Genomic DNA, 14,942 nt, shown 5'->3' with positions numbered 1-14,942 from the left:
GGCCCCCAGGGGGGGTGCACTCATTTGAACTCGTCTGGGACAGTTCAAACGAGAAGGACAGGGCGGCCAAAAAAAGCCACCACAGCGCCGCGCGCGCCTTGCCCGCCTGACCCGGGCCTGTGAAGTATCGAGCATGGTTATAGCGTGCAAGTGCGTCCCCGAGTGACGTGTAATCGCCTCGTACCCCCCCGCGCCTCGCCCCGTCCATCCCCCGCGCCCCCCGTCCACCACCCCACCGGTCACTGACCCTTCGCGCCACTCTCGCTCCGTATCCAAAATAAACAGCATCTGCCTCGACGGCGTGGAGGCGCTGCGGGACTCGACGAACAAACCCCCGCGCGTCACCGCGTGCGGCCACCACCTCTGCGGTGATTGTGCCGAGCTCTGGTTCGCGACGGAGACCAAGTGCCCGGTGTGTTCCGCCAGGTGCGTGGGCATCCCGGACGGTCTTCGCGAGATCGAAGCCCCGGCGAGGAAGGATGACGACGACGAGCGGGAGGAGGAACAGGAGAAGGAGGAGGCGCCGGCCGTGAGGGAGGAGGCGGTGCGCGCCGCGCCGGTGGAGGATGATCTCGTGCTGGAAGAGGATGATCTCGCGCCGAACGAGGACCCCGCCGCCGACGACGCCGGCTCGGACGCCGAGACGCGCCCGCCGGCCCCGCCCGATGCGTCACCGCCCGGTGAGTCACCGCCCGGTGAGTCACCACCCGGCGGCGAGTCACCACCCGCCGTCGACCCAACCGACGACGACGTCCCCACGATCGTCGTCGAGGAGGGACCGGGAGGACCCGCACGCACAGGACCCGCCGCGGCTCTTCCGCCCGGTGAGTCACCAACCGGTGAGTCACCAACCGTCGACAACCTGCTGGAGCAGCTCTCCTCTCGGTGGCGGTTCACGTCGGCGGAGAACGCGCGGTTGCGATCCGACGTGGACCGGCTGGAGGAGGAGTGCGGGTACCTGCGCGAGGCGTTGAGGGCGGCGAGGGCGGAGAACGACGCGCTGCGCGCCGGCGGGACGACGAATGCGCCGAAACACGTCAAAAGCCTCGAACCGCCGCGGATGATCCAACCGGCGGCGGACCCGGACCCGCAGCCGAGCTCCTCGCCGAGGGACCCACGGCTGGCGACCGCCGCGTCGCGCGTGGAGGATGCCGTCGCCGGCCTGTGGCGATCCCGGGGCGACCCGCGTGCCCCGAAACCCCCCGCCGTGATGGTGAACGTCCACGACTCGCAGACGTCTCGGCCGATCCACGCGGCGGCTATCCGACCGGCGCCGGCGAATGCGACCCGGCGAGAAGACGCGTCGTCGTCGTCGTCGTTCGTGTGCGTCACCGCGTCTTGGGACGGCGTGGCCAAGGTGCACGCGGTGACTCGTGCACACGGCGGGCGGCCTGCGACGATACGGACGGCGTCGACGTGCCGGGGGCACTCGACGGGGCTCTACGCGTGCGAGTTCTCGTCCCTCGCGTTTGGTGGACTCCTCGGAACCGTCTCCGGCGACGGCACGTGCCGACTCTGGCAGGATCGCGACGGAAACCTGACGTACGAATGCGTCGGGGTGCTGGAGGGCCATCGCGACGAGGTCAACGGGCTCGCGTTCGCGCCCAACGCGCCGCTTTTGGCTACGGCGTCCGACGACGGCACGGCCGTCGTCTGGGATTTAAACGGCGGGTACGCGCCGGTGGCGCACTGCTCGGGACACGGCGCGGAGGTGTACGGGGTGGGATGGAGCGCCGATAACGTGTTGGCCACCGTATCGTTCGACAGGACGTGCAAGCTGTGGGACGTGCGGTGCGACACACGGGGGAATCGTGAATCTAACGGGAATCGCGAGCGGGAACGGGACTCGAAATCGGGGGGCGCGGTTTGCGCGAGGACGCTGACGGGTCACGGCGACGACGTGGTCGGCGTCTGCTTCCACCCGCGCGACTCGCGCGTGCTCGCCACGGGATCCGACGACGGCACGGTTCGCGTCTGGGACACGCGGGGCACGTGCGACGGCGGCGTCGTGACGACGCTGACGCTGCACGGGAGCCGGGAGACGAAACGGATCGCGTTTTCTCCAAACGGAGCGATGCTCGCCGCGGGGGGCGCGGACGGGACGTGCGCGGTCGTGGACGCGTCCACGTGGGAGAGGATCGCCACGCTGGCGGGCCACACGGACACGGTGTTCGACGTGGCGTGGTCGCCGGACGCCAAGTCGATCGTGACCGCGTCGCACGACGCGTCCTGGCGCGTGTGGTCGGTGTAGGGAGCGAGCGAGAAATAGGAGGCGGGATTTGTCGTGAAAGAATCTTGTTTCGATGATCGGGGGAGCCAAGCCTGTTTCGTTTGCCGCGTCACTTCATGCCCTTGGCCAGGAGGCCGAGGCCTTCGCCGCCCCCCGCGCCCTTTCGCTTGTTTCGCTTGTTCTTCTTCGTCTTCTTACCCCCCGCGGCGTCGACCGACGCAGCCTTGGACTCGGCGATCATAGCCGCGACGCCCTTGGCCGCCTTGCTCGCCTTCGGCGCCGCGGCAGCCTTTGCGGGCGCTGGGGTCGCGACGGGGGCATCTCCCAGCGTCAGGTCCGCGCCCATCCCCGTCCCGGCGTTCACCTTGGCCCGCACCGAAGCCTTAAAGTCGTTCGCCACGTCAGCGCCCGTCTGACTGCCGTCGTACTTCGCGGCGCGAGCCCTGGCTTTCGACGACGCGGCGGCTAGTCCCTCGGGCGAGAGGTCATCGAAGGCGTCGAAGAGGAACTGGACGCCGTTGCGTTCGTGGTCCGTGAGCTCCGGGTGCCAGAAACGGATGATGAGCACGTACCTGTCCTGGGTCTCGCTCTCGTTGTACGTGCTGTGAATGAAGGACGTGTCGGCGCACATCCCTTTTCCGTTTTCCCAACACTGCGTCTCTTCTCCAACCTTCATCCACGACTGCGGCGCGGGGGGCACGTCCAGGCCGAGGTGCGAGGTCATGATGAAGTTGGTAAAGTCGGTGTGCGGCTTGATGCCCGTCTTGGGCGCCTGCTTCGCGAAGAAAACCTCCACCGACGGCGTGTTCGCGGCTTGCACCAGCGCCGCCGTCTTGGGAAAGAGAGAGCAGTTGGTCGGCTCCCACTCGCCGCGGTCCTGCAGCACGAGGGTGCGCCAGTCCGGGCCGTACCCCTCCGCGTCGTCCCTCACCGCCGCCACCCACACGCTGTTACCCAGCCTCTCGAGATCCGGGTTGGCGAGCCCAGCCTTGAGCTCGTCCCTGATGATCTCGAAGTTCCTCTCGAGCTCCACCATCCACGGGAAGGACCCGCCGTGCACGTCCCAGTAGGGCGTGGCGGTGAGACCGGCGATGTAGGAGCTGGCCTCCTGGACGCCCTTGCCCTCGTGGTTAACCCTGTGCACGCCGTCGGCGAGCGTGAAACGAAGCGAGTCGCGCACGCGGTCGACGGTGCTGCGGTTGTCGGCGACGTCGCGTGGGGTGAGTTTGAGGGTTTTTTGGAAACGGGGGTTCGGGTGGTGCGCGCGGGGTGACGCGGGGCGGGTCGGGGGACCGCGGCGAAGGACGCGGGGGGCGGTCGTGTCACTCACTTGGGGGGGAACGCCGAAAGGAGCGCGTCCTCGATCTGCCGCCCCAGAGGCACCTCCGTCTCCGTCGCCGCCGCGCGCACGCGCACCGCGCGCACCCCGCGAGGCGCATTCGTCCCGGCGCGCGCGGGCGCGCGTCGGCGGTGGGGCACCGGCGTGACGCGAGCGCCGGACAACGACGCCAACATCATCGCCGACATCTCTCACTCGTGTGTCGTTGGTCTCGACACGGACGGTGCGTCTCCGCGGTGTGTCGGGCCCTCCCTCCTCCGAGCCCCTCTCTCTATCCAAAAATTCTCGGAGCAGGCGAAGGGCGAGTGCTCACGCCAGCTTGCTCACGCCGCGAGCCGACGATGGATGAAAAATTTCCCCCGAACCGCTGCCAAAAAACCCGATGGAACTTTCACCGCAATCCCACAGGGACACCTTGATCGCGTCCCAGATACGCCAGTTCAGAATTCCTGAGGCGGGGAAAGGGAAGAATTGCCACCGCATCGAGGTAGATTTTTTCCAGAAAGGTGCCCACAAATAAACCCTCGATCGACGAGTAAAAGAACCCACACGTTCGTCTCTGACGGCAGACCGGCGCTTGCGACCAATCACGTGCGTTTTCGATTTCACAAAAATATCTCTTTTCGAGTCGATCTCGGCAGAATCCCGCGCTATCGATTTCGGCGACGCCAAACGGTAAAATGGATCTCTCCCCTGACTGGATCGTCATACGAATGAACGCGAAATGTCAGGTTTCGGTTTTGCCGAATACCTCGTTGCCGAAGTCGTCGTTTGCGCCATCCGCCGCTGAACCATTAGGCGCGGCGAAGCTGACCGCGGGGGGTCGTTCGAGCGTAGGGACGCCGAACTCACCGCCCGGTTGGCTTGTCGCGAGGCTTTTCTAGGCCGCGAAGGGCGAAGTGCGGGCGAAAGCGCGCGTGAGAGGGCGCGGCGGCGCGGGAAACGGGACCGGGTCCCGGCGTCGGAGGGCGGCGTTTCTTTTCAAGCGGTGCGGGAAAAGTTGCGAGGCGCCGGCCCCGCGAAAGGAGGCGGGGGCGGGGGATACCGTCGCGCATTGGCGGTTCGTTCGGTCGATTCGAGTCGTGCACAGGTGTGTTCATAGCCCTGTACGGTTTTTTCGAGGGAGTCTCGGGTGTGAACGCGCGCCATCGGCGCTTCCGGCGCGGCGGCTTTCGGGCCGGGAAACACTCATTCGCACCTCGGAGCGACATTTTCCCCTCCCCGGGAAGCGCGCCGAAAGGGCGTCGAGTGCCGGCCGGTGACCACGGAGCGTCCGCGCCAGGCTGCGATATCGCTTCCGACTCGTGTCGTGAAACCGCCACGCAGGCCGCACCCGGGCGCTCCGCATCGGGTCACGCTCCTTCGCGCGTTTTCCGCGGGAGGGTGCTCCGCCGGGGCACCACCTGCATTCCACGTTGGCGCGTACTTTTTCGGCTGGGGGAATTTTCCAGCCGTCGACCCGCGGCGCCGGGACGCTCGCGCCCGTCTCGCGCGGCGCGTCCCTCACCCGTGCTTCACCCGCGATCATCCCTACACTCCATGTCCTCGAGATTGCCCCGCGAACACTTCCCGCACGCACCCGGATCACGTCACTGACGGTCGCCGTTCACCCCGATCCCCCCGCAGACGTGCTGAGTTGTCACCTCGCGCACTACTCATTCTCGGATAAAAACTTGTCATCGCGGCGGCGACGTTGACCGGCGCTCGCGCGTGTGCAACCATGTCCCTGTCCACGTCCCCCATCCTCGCCGCCGCCGCGAGCAACGACCTGCACACCGTGCGCTGGCTCGTGGAGCGGGAGTCCGTCCCGGTGGACTGCTCCGCCGATTGGCTCGTGCCCGACTCGAGCGGCGTGAACAAGTCCGGTGAACAACGCGGACTTGACGCGGGCAGGAAACAGCTGGAGCGGACGCGGCGCACGCCGCTGATGGTCGCGGCGTCGCACGGGGGACTCGAGGTGTTGTCCTACCTGCTCCGCGCCGGCGCGGATCCCAACGCGCGGTCGGAGGATGCCGAGCGATGCACCGCGATGCACTGCGCCGCATCCGGGGGATCCGCCATGAGCGCCGAGGCTATCCGCCTGCTGCTGCTCTTCGGCGCGGACAGGACCGCGGCTGACGCGTACGGGCGTTTGCCCGTGGACGTCCTTCCCGGCGGCGGCGTCGGTCAGAACGGGTCGTTGGGTGGGGCGGTTGGCCGGTCCGAGTATGGCCGGTCCTCGTTTCTCGGCGTGGGTCAGAACGGCGGCGAAGCCGGCCCGGGGAGCGGAAGCGGCTCGCGCGGCGGTAACTCGTCGTCGGGGGGTTCGTCCGAGGGAACCTCTCCGCCCAACGAGTACAACGGCCGAGGCGGCAACCACAGCAGCGACGACTCCCTCGGCCACGACGACAACGGGCTGAACGAACGCGGGATGATGAACGGGACGACGATGAACGGGACGACGATGAACGGGCCCAAACAGTCCAACGCGGGCCACTCCTCGGGCAACCTGAGCAACGAGCCGGACGCGGAGACTCGCCTGTCGGACGACTTTCGCATGTACGAGTTCAAGGTTCGGCGGTGCTCTCGAACCCGCGCGCACGACTGGACCGAGTGCCCCTTCACCCACCCCGGCGAGAAGGCGAGGCGGCGGGACCCGCGGCGGTTCAACTACTGCGGCACGGCGTGCCCCGAGTTTCGGAAAGGGTCGTGCCCGCGGGGGGACGCCTGCGAGTTCGCGCACGGCGTCTTCGAGTGCTGGCTCCACCCCAGCCGGTACAGGACGCAGCTGTGCAAGGATGGTTTGCAGTGCGCCCGGCGAGCGTGCTTCTTCGCGCACGCGTCGCACCAGCTGAGACCGCCGACGGATGCGTTTGGCAACGTGCTCGCGGGGATGGCCGGCGGCGGTAACAGGTCTGGAGTCGTCGAGGGCATGAGCGGCGGGCACGGCGGCGCGTCTTACTGCCAGACGGTGCCCGTCCCCGGCGTGCACGTCAGCTCGGGCGGCGGGCTCGGATATTCCGGGCACGGCTCTGGGAACGGCTCCGGCTCGGGCTCCGGGAACGGCAGCTCGGGCGGGAGCGGCGGGAGCAACTCCCCGGGGGGTTCGCCCAGGGATGGACTCGGCGGAGTTGGCGGCGGCGGGCGGAGCGCGAGGGGCTCCGACGACGGCAACGGCAACACCGGGAGCAGCGGCAACACCGGCGGCACCGGCGGCGGCGGCGGCGACGGCGGCGCGCGGGAACCCCCCAACTTTCACTCGAGTTCGCAATTCTCCGCCGCGTCCGCCGCGGCGGCGTTGCTGCGCGGCGGCGTCGACGGTCCAACCGGGCTGCAGCGAAGGTCCTTCGACTCTGCGTTTGGCGACTCCATGTCGCTGCTCGCGGGGATGTCGAGTTTGGGTTTAGACCAGACGACCCGCCAACCGCGCATCTCCGAGGGATCCGCGATTGGACCCGGGGTTAACGGCGCGCCGAGGAACAGCACCGGATCCAACTTTTGGATGGGCGGCGCGGCTGGTGCGGGCGGGGGTATCGCGTTCGGCGCCGGCGCTCAGACGGCGAACAACGCCGCCGCGCTCCAGATGCTCCTCAACGGGCACGGCGCCTCCGTTCCTCCGGGTATGGTGAACCCCTTGAACGGCGTCAACGGCGTCAACGGGTACGCCGTGCACGCGCATCCTCGGCAGTACTCGCCCTCCCCGCCGCAGACGCCGATGTCCCCCGGGCTCACGCCGACCGCCGCCGCCGCCGCCGCCGCGGGCTTCAACGCCTTTGGCAACGGCGGCCGCGACGGCTCTGGCGCCGGCTCTGGGACGTTTGAGCCGCCCAACGCCGTCGCGCCGGCTCCGCCGCCCCCGGCCAAGCCGCAGTGGGTGCCCACCGTGGATCACAACGGGGACGTGCACCTCAACGGGGCTGGGATCAAGGGTCCCAACGCGCCGGGGTCGCCCGGCCCACCGCGGGTCTCGTCCTTTCAGCACCTCGGCATGATCGAGGGGGTGCTGGGCGACGACCAATTCTACGGGGCGTGAGTGTCGTTGACTGTCGGCGTGAAACCACACGCCAAAACGCACGCGCGCCTCTGCACATATGCACACACATATGCTGCTGCTGTACATGGGGGTTACGAGGGCGGTGCGGTGCCGTTCCTCGAGTACATAATCACATTGTTTGTGTGCTCGCCAAAGCTGCTGCGAGGTCGAAATTGGAATTCGACCTACAGGCGACGTTGACCTTATTAAACATGTTGACACCATGCCATCATGGACGATCTTATTTGCACATTGCCATCATTCTTTTCTTTTTATTATCTGTGTACTACCTGTGGGTGCTGGGTATTGTAATAACAACCGCGCTTATTCACCTTTGAGCACCGAGGTACCTTCCACCGAGGTGACCTTCGACGCCGTTTTGGAAACCAACAGTTAACTTACAAGCCAAACTACCGAAAAATTACGTCACGCGCTCGCCGAGAACACCGGCTGCTGGATCGCCAGCTTGAGCCTCTCCCACATCCGCCCGTTCGGATCAACCTCCCGCGCTCGCGAGATGAGCGGCGGGATCGGGAGGTACACGTAGTGACCGTTGCACAGGCCGACGGTGACGCCCGAGAGGCCCGCAAACGCCGCGTGCACGGCGTTCTGACCCAGCAGCGAACAGTACACTGCGTCGCTCCCGTTCGTCGGACACGCGCGCACCATGTACGTCGGGTCGATGTACTTGATGTCCGGGGAGCAATCGGCGAGTTTCTCCTTCATCTCCTTCTGGAGAAACTTGGCGAAATTTTGTAAAACCGGGTTGCCGCTCGCGTCCGTCTCCCCCATCTTACCGAGGATCTCCTGCCCGGCGCCCTCCGCCACGACGATGACGCAGTGCTCTTTTCGGGTCAGCACCCTCCGCACGTGCGCCAGCACGCCCCCTTGACCCTCCAGGGTGGTGTCAATCTCGGGAATCAGGCAGACGTCCACCTCGCCCGACGCCAGAGCGGCGTGCATGGCAATGAACCCCGACTGTCGACCCATGACGCGAACGAGGCCGACGCCGTTGAACGCGGACCTAGCCTCGATGGCGGCAGATCTGATCGCCTTGATCGCCTCGTCCACGGCTGTCTGGAACCCGAAGGTTCGGTCGAGGAGCAGGATGTCGTTATCGATCGTCTTGGGTATGCCGATGACCGCGGTTGGCATGTTCCGCTCGCGGCACATGTTATCGATGGCGAGCGCGCCCGCGTGCGACCCGTTGCCGCCGATGACGAACAGAAAGTCCAGCTGCATCTCAGCGATGGCGTCCACGATGTCGCTCGTGTCGCTCCCACCGCGGGACGAACCCAGGATGCTGCCGCCCTCCAAGTGGATCGTCTCTACCAAATCAGACGTCAGCTTGATGGGCTGCCGAAGCTCGCCCTCCTGCTCGAAGAAACCCCTGAAGCCGTACCGGATACCCTTGATGTCGTTCACGCCGTACTCCTCCAGCGTGATCGTCAGCTGCCTGATGACGTCGTTGAGCCCCGGGCAGAGGCCGCCGCAGGTGACGATGGCGGCTTTGACCTTGCCGGGTTCAAAGTAGATGGACTCGCGCGGGCCGGCGCGCATGGCCCACTTACCCCGCCACTCGCCGCCCACCTCGCACACGCCGTCGTGCGCCCAATCGTCCGTGCCGTCCACCATCGCGTCCGTGGGGTCGGGCGCGGGCACGGTGCACTCGAGCACCTCGTACCGCAGCGCGTTCAGCAGCACGCAGTCCTCGTTCGTCACGAATTTCTGACCCAAACCCGCGACCCACTTACCGGCCAAGGAGCCCGCCGCGAACGGGGACTGCGTGGGCTTGAGGCCGTGCCTCTCCACGAGGGACGGGCAGGCAAACTCCGGGGAGATCTCCGGCGCGTTCGACTCGGCCGCGGCGACCGCGCGCGGGCCGATCGCGAGCCTGCCGAGGTTGTTAGGACGACGTTTGTGGGTCCTCATCCGAAGGGTCGAAGCGACGCGCCTCTTTGAAGGGTCGGCATCGCGCGTTGAGCGCGATCCGGGCGCGAACCGCGCGGATACCGCGTGAGACATGTACCGTGGGGCGCGATCACGCGGGCGACGGAAAACCCTGCGCCCGGCGGTGGTGGAGGCGGGGGGCCGGCGCGGGGTTCCTTTTCACGCGGAGAGACGCGAAAATATCGCTTTTTGGGCCCATAACCACCCGGGTTCAGAGACCTGACCAAATGCCCCTACGGACGCCGTGGGAGGACAATGTGAGCCTCAAGACCACCACCGCGACGTCATCGGATAGGTTTGAGGGCAAAAAAGCATTGGCGCCTGCCCACGGAGGGAGGTACGTCCCATCTCACTCGCCTAGCGTACCCCACGGTCGTCCGCGCGTACATGATGGCAGCCGGCAGGATGCTCGCGCCGGCGATGTGTTCTCGCGCGTCCACCGCCGCGCGCCCGCGCGTCGCGGTGCGCCTCATGGGAGCCACCGCCGCTGCGCACCCCAGCCACCGGACGGGATCCCTGGCGTTCCGCGCGTCGTCCAACGTGAGCGCCACCACCATCCGCCGAGGCAACCTCGCGCCCGCGCATCTCACCCACACCTCTCGCTCACTCTGCGTCGTCGCCGCGGAGGGCGGAGGCAAGGGCAAGGGCAAGAACAAGCCCAAGAAGGAGGACAACGTCTACGGGCACACCGTGCTCCTACCAAAGACGGACTTCGAGATGCGCGCCAACTCGGTGACGAAGGAGCCCGCGATTCAGCAGTGGTGGGCGGACAACAAAATCTACGAGCAAATCGCCGAGCGCGCCGACGCCGAGATGTTCACCCTCCACGACGGACCGCCCTACGCCAACGGCGACCTCCACATCGGCCACGCGCTGAACAAGATCCTGAAAGATTTCGTCAACCGATACCAGATGATGAAGGGCAAGCGCGTGCGGTACGTCCCCGGGTGGGATTGCCACGGCTTACCCATCGAGCTCAAGGTCCTCCAGTCCATCGACGCGGACGCGCGAAAGGCGCTCACCCCGATCAAGCTCCGCAAGAAGGCTCGCGCGTTCGCGCTCAAGACGGTTGACAAGCAGCGCGACGCGTTTCGTCGGTACGGCGTGTGGGGCGATTGGGAGGATCCGTACCTGACGTTACTGCCCGAGTACGAGGCTGCGCAGATGGAGGTGTTTGGGCAGATGTTCCTCAACGGGCACGTGTACCGCGGCAAGAAGCCCGTGCACTGGTCGCCTTCGTCCATGACGGCGCTGGCGGAGGCGGAGCTGGAGTACCCGGAGGGTCACGTGAGCCAGAGCGTCTACGTGGCGTTTCCGTTGGTCTCCGGAAATATCCCCGACGGTTTCCCAGCCGAGCACGCGTCGGTGCTCGAGGCGGGCGCGTCCCTGGCGGTGTGGACCACCACGCCGTGGACCATGCCCGCCAACGCGGCGGTCGCGGTCAACGACAAACTCGAGTACTCGTTCGTGAAGGTGACGGGCGCGTCGGGCGACGTCGAGAAGGAGTCGAGCCGGATGGTGGGCAAGACGCTGGTCGTGGCGCAGGGTTTGGTCGCCGAGGTGGCGACGACGTGGGGTCTCACGCTCGAGACTTTGTGCACCGTTCCGGGCAGCGCGCTCGTCGGCTTCGAGTACACGCACCCCATGTACGGCCGAGCCTCGCCCGTCGTCGCGGGGGGCGACTACATCACCACCGACAGCGGCACCGGCTTGGTTCACACCGCGCCGGGCCACGGCCAGGAGGATTACATGACGGGCCTGAAGTTCGGGCTACCCCTGCTCTCGCCCGTGGACGACAAGGGCCTCTTCACCGACGAGGCTGGCGACGATCTCGTCGGTAAGTCGGTCCTGAAGGACGGCAACGAGGCGTGCATCGAGAAACTTCGGCACTCCGACGCGCTCATCCTCCAGGAGCCCTACAACCACAAGTACCCGTACGACTGGCGCACGAAGAAACCCACCATCTTCCGCGCCACCGAGCAGTGGTTTGCGTCCGTGGAGGGATTTCGGGACGAGGCGCTCGCCGAGCTCGATAAGATTGAGTTTGTCCCCGCGTCTGGCGCCAAGCGAATGCGACCGATGGTGAGCGGCCGCAACGACTGGTGCATCTCGCGGCAGCGCTCCTGGGGAGTTCCGATTCCCTGCTTCTACGACAAGGAGACCAAGGAGCCGCTCATGGACAAGGCGACGATCGAGCACGTGACCGAGATCGTTCGCACCAAGGGCACCGACGCGTGGTGGGAGCTCGACCTCGTCGACCTCCTCCCGGACGCGTACAAGGACAAGGCGGATTCGCTGGTCCGGGGAACGGACACGATGGACGTCTGGTTCGACAGCGGTTCCTCGTGGGCGGGCGTGGTCAAATCGCGCGGTTTGAAGTACCCGGCGGACATGTACCTCGAGGGCTCCGACCAGCACCGAGGCTGGTTCCAGTCGTCCCTCCTCACGGGCGTCGCGGCAGCCGGTAAGGCTCCCTACGAGAAGATCCTCACGCACGGCTTTGTCCTCGACGAGAAGGGGTACAAGATGTCCAAGAGTCTGGGCAACGTCATCGACCCGAGGCTCATCATCGAGGGCGGCAAGAACCAAAAGACGGAGCCCGCGTTCGGCGCCGACACCCTTCGGCTGTGGGTGGCGTCCACGGACTACACGAGCGACGTCCTCATCGGCGTGAACATCTTGAAGCAGACGTCGGATGCCTATCGCAAACTCCGCGGAACGCTCCGGTTCCTCATGGGCAACATCGGCGATTTCGACCCGCTCCTCGACGCGGTGCCCTACGACCAGCTCCCGTCCTTCGACAGGTACGCCCTGCGCAGGACCGCGGACATGCTCGCCGAGATGGACAGGGCGTACGCGACGCACCAGTACTCGCAAGTCACCGCGCAGCTCCAATCCTTCACCGCGTTTTTATCAAACGTCTACCTCGACGCGTCCAAGGACCGCCTGTACGTGGAGTCGCCCACGGGCGTCCCTCGGCGGTGCGCGCAGACGGTGGTGAACGAGATTGTCACCAGGCTCCTGTGCGTCGTCGCCCCGATCGCGCCCCACATGGCGGAGGAGGCGTTCACCGCCCTCCCGTACAAGCCCGGGCACGAATCGGTGTTTCTAAGGGGGTGGGTCGACGCTGCGCCCGAGTGGACCGCGGGGATGGACGACGCCGAGGCGGGGTTCTGGGCCACCGCGCTGGCGATCCGCGGCGAGGTGAACCGCGCCATCGAGACTGGGCGCAACGAGAAGATCCTCGGCGCGTCGCTCGAGGCCAAGGCTGTGATTTACGCCTCCGACGCGGCGCTCGCGGATGCGATTACCACGCGCGCCGAGGAGCTCAAGCAGGCGTTCATCGTCTCGCAGTTGGAGGTGGTCTCCTCCGTCGACGACGTCACCGCTAAATGCGGCGGGCAGTGCGTGAGCGAGATCACCGCCGCGCAGGCTAAGCTCGACGGCATCTCCATCGGCGACGGCGCCGACGCTGTCGTCAAGGTTGGCGCGTGCAAAGCTGACGGCGCCAAGTGCGCTCGGTGCTGGGGGTACTTTGGCGGGCTGGGTTCGGACGAGCGGCACCCGGAGCTGTGCCCGAGGTGCACGCCCATCGTCATCGAGAAGGACCCGAGCCTGAGGGTGCCGGCGAAGAAGGCGGAGGAGGTGGCCGCGTGATTGATCGTTATTCTTTAAAGCCCATGTAGTGCGATTTTACACGAGTGCGAAGCGTCGCACGCGAGCTGTCGTTTCCTTTCCTACAAAAGGTGAGTCGAACGCGTTTTCGCGGCAGGCCTCGTCCGCGGCGACGAAAACCCTGTGATGAGTGAGTCAGCACACTCACCACTCGCGCGCACCACCGACCATGCCAGGCACGACCCCCGCGCGCGAGCTCGCGTCCAGCGCGTTCATGTCCTTCTGCATGAACAACATCGCGGTGGAGATCGCGCTGGCCACGCCCCTCATCGAGCGCGTCACCGGCGTCGCGCCCGACCACACGCAGCTCCTGCTCACCTTCGTCTTCATCAACCTCTGCTTCTTCTTCGGTCCCTTCTACAGCAGGGTGTCCGGCGGAGCGTGCAACAACCCGACGGTGTACTTCCTCTTCTGGCTCCTCGGCGAGATACCCGGGGGCGCGGCGGCCGTCGGGTTCGTGTGCACCATCGTCGGCACCGCGGTCGGGACGATCGCGTACGGATTACTGCTCGACGCGCTTCCGATGGCCGGGTACGCGGGCATCAACGCGGTGAAGGCTGCCGCCGGGCCGGTGCACGGCGCTTTGGCGGAGGCGGCGGTCGCCTTCACCAACTTCCTCTTCGCGGGTGCGATCCAGCCCATGTTCGGCGACGTCATGGCACCGTACGCCGGCGCGTTCTTCTACGTGCTCACCGTCATGGTGGAGCGATGCGAGTACTCGTGCGGATTCATGAACCCGGCGGTGGTGTTGGCGACGCACGCGTGGGACGGGGACCTGACGTCTAAAGCGTCGGTGATGGAGTGCGCGACGTACTTCATCGGCGCGATGGGTGGAGCCGCGGCGGTGGCGGGGGTGAACGCGCTGGCCAAGCCGAGGAAGGCGGCGGGTGCGGAGAAGAAGAAAGAGCTCTGATGTACCTTCGTAGTGAACAACACCGAAGACTAACAACGTCATTTCCCAGCCTTCGCGGCGCGACACTCCTTGCACTGAGAGCGCCTACGACCGTGCTCGCAGATTCCAGACCCGCCGCACTCTTTGCACCTGCGGCGCTCACGACCGTGCCCGCAGATTGAGCCCCCACCGCACTCCTTGCACATAGACCGCTGACGACCGTGTTCGCAGAATGATGCACCACCGCACTCCTTGCAATAATAGCGCTGACGACTGTGCTCGCAGATTTGAGACCCACCGCACTCCTTGCACTGAGAGCGTACACGACCGTGCTCGCAGATTTGAGACCCACCGCACTCCTTGCACTGAGAGCGTACACGTCCGTGCTCGCAGATTTGAGACCCACCGCACTCCTTGCAGTGAGAGCGCTGACGACCGTGCTCGCAGATTCCTGCACCACCGCACTCCTTGCAGTAAGAGCGCACACGGCCGTGCTCGCAGATTGAGCCCCCACCGCACTCCTTGCACTGAGAGCGCCGCTTCCCGTGCGGACAAGCGCTGCACACCTTGCACCGCGACCGAGGCTTCACCCCGTGCTCGCACGGCCCCTTCGTGGCAGGGCCTCTCTTCCGCTTCGCCCCCTGCTTCGTCACCTCCTCTCCACCACTCTCCGTGTCCTCGACTTCGCCATACTCGTCGAGGGTCACTCTGACGTTCGGCCGCCAGATCGTCGTCGGCTTCATCCCCCACCCGCCTGCCGCGCGCCACTCGAAATATCCACGGCCAACGTCCAGTGACCGCTCCAAACTGACCTCGGCTGCCAAATCGGGACGCCACCCCTCAC

General features: G+C 66.3%; 7 protein-coding genes across 7 annotated transcripts; 4 read left to right on the top strand and 3 right to left on the bottom strand.

The window, feature by feature from the left end:
• Window positions 1–1,210: 1,210 nt before the first annotated feature.
• On the top strand, window positions 1,211–2,251 carry MICPUN_84815 (predicted protein; the record flags this gene model as incomplete). Its single annotated transcript, XM_002504706.1, has 2 exons — window positions 1,211–1,671; window positions 1,876–2,251. The coding sequence occupies 2 exons, from the start codon at window positions 1,211–1,213 to the stop codon at window positions 2,249–2,251; spliced, it is 837 nt and encodes a 278-aa protein (XP_002504752.1).
• An 88-nt stretch (window positions 2,252–2,339) lies between these two features.
• Window positions 2,340–3,757, bottom strand: AAH (predicted protein; the record flags this gene model as incomplete). Its single annotated transcript, XM_002504380.1, has 2 exons — window positions 2,340–3,423; window positions 3,561–3,757. The coding sequence occupies 2 exons, from the start codon at window positions 3,755–3,757 to the stop codon at window positions 2,340–2,342; spliced, it is 1,281 nt and encodes a 426-aa protein (XP_002504426.1).
• Window positions 3,758–5,911: 2,154 nt separating this feature from the next.
• Window positions 5,912–7,854, top strand: MICPUN_108954 (predicted protein). Its single transcript, XM_002504705.1, has 2 exons — window positions 5,912–6,751; window positions 7,298–7,854. Exons 1-2 carry the CDS (start codon window positions 5,980–5,982, stop codon window positions 7,579–7,581), a joined length of 1,056 nt encoding a protein of 351 aa, XP_002504751.1. The 5' UTR covers window positions 5,912–5,979; the 3' UTR covers window positions 7,582–7,854.
• Window positions 7,855–8,007: 153 nt separating this feature from the next.
• On the bottom strand, window positions 8,008–9,141 carry MICPUN_97915 (predicted protein; the record flags this gene model as incomplete). The annotated part of the gene is made up of 1 exon (XM_002504379.1): window positions 8,008–9,141. The coding sequence occupies one exon, from the start codon at window positions 9,139–9,141 to the stop codon at window positions 8,008–8,010; it is 1,134 nt and encodes a 377-aa protein (XP_002504425.1).
• A 1,107-nt stretch (window positions 9,142–10,248) lies between these two features.
• Window positions 10,249–13,188, top strand: MICPUN_97914 (predicted protein; the record flags this gene model as incomplete). Its single annotated transcript, XM_002504704.1, has 2 exons — window positions 10,249–12,939; window positions 13,015–13,188. 2 exons carry the CDS (start codon window positions 10,249–10,251, stop codon window positions 13,186–13,188), a joined length of 2,865 nt encoding a protein of 954 aa, XP_002504750.1.
• Window positions 13,189–13,420: 232 nt separating this feature from the next.
• MICPUN_61631 (predicted protein) lies at window positions 13,421–14,119 on the top strand (the record flags this gene model as incomplete). Its single annotated transcript, XM_002504703.1, has 1 exon — window positions 13,421–14,119. The coding sequence occupies one exon, from the start codon at window positions 13,421–13,423 to the stop codon at window positions 14,117–14,119; it is 699 nt and encodes a 232-aa protein (XP_002504749.1).
• An 84-nt stretch (window positions 14,120–14,203) lies between these two features.
• On the bottom strand, window positions 14,204–14,841 carry MICPUN_61630 (predicted protein; the record flags this gene model as incomplete). Its single annotated transcript, XM_002504378.1, has 2 exons — window positions 14,204–14,214; window positions 14,262–14,841. 2 exons carry the CDS (start codon window positions 14,839–14,841, stop codon window positions 14,204–14,206), a joined length of 591 nt encoding a protein of 196 aa, XP_002504424.1.
• Window positions 14,842–14,942: the final 101 nt, after the last annotated feature.

This window comes from Micromonas commoda, chromosome 9 (genome assembly GCF_000090985.2).
Source record: "Micromonas commoda chromosome 9, complete sequence".
Classification (NCBI taxonomy): domain Eukaryota; kingdom Viridiplantae; phylum Chlorophyta; class Mamiellophyceae; order Mamiellales; family Mamiellaceae; genus Micromonas; species Micromonas commoda.
The sequence above is the reverse complement of the archived record's forward strand: the minus strand, read 5'-3'. Positions and strand labels throughout refer to the sequence as shown.

What these genes read in the sequence shown, in the direction of transcription:
- MICPUN_108954 (XM_002504705.1), top strand. Translation starts at nt 5,980, where the DNA reads ATGATGAACGGGACGACGATGAACGGGACGACGATGAACGGGCCCAAA. An exon ending in CGGGAGCAGCGGCAACACCG is followed by an intron (nt 6,752 to 7,297) that starts GCGGCACCGGCG and finishes CCGCCGCCGCCG; the next exon opens with CCGCCGCCGCGGGCTTCAAC.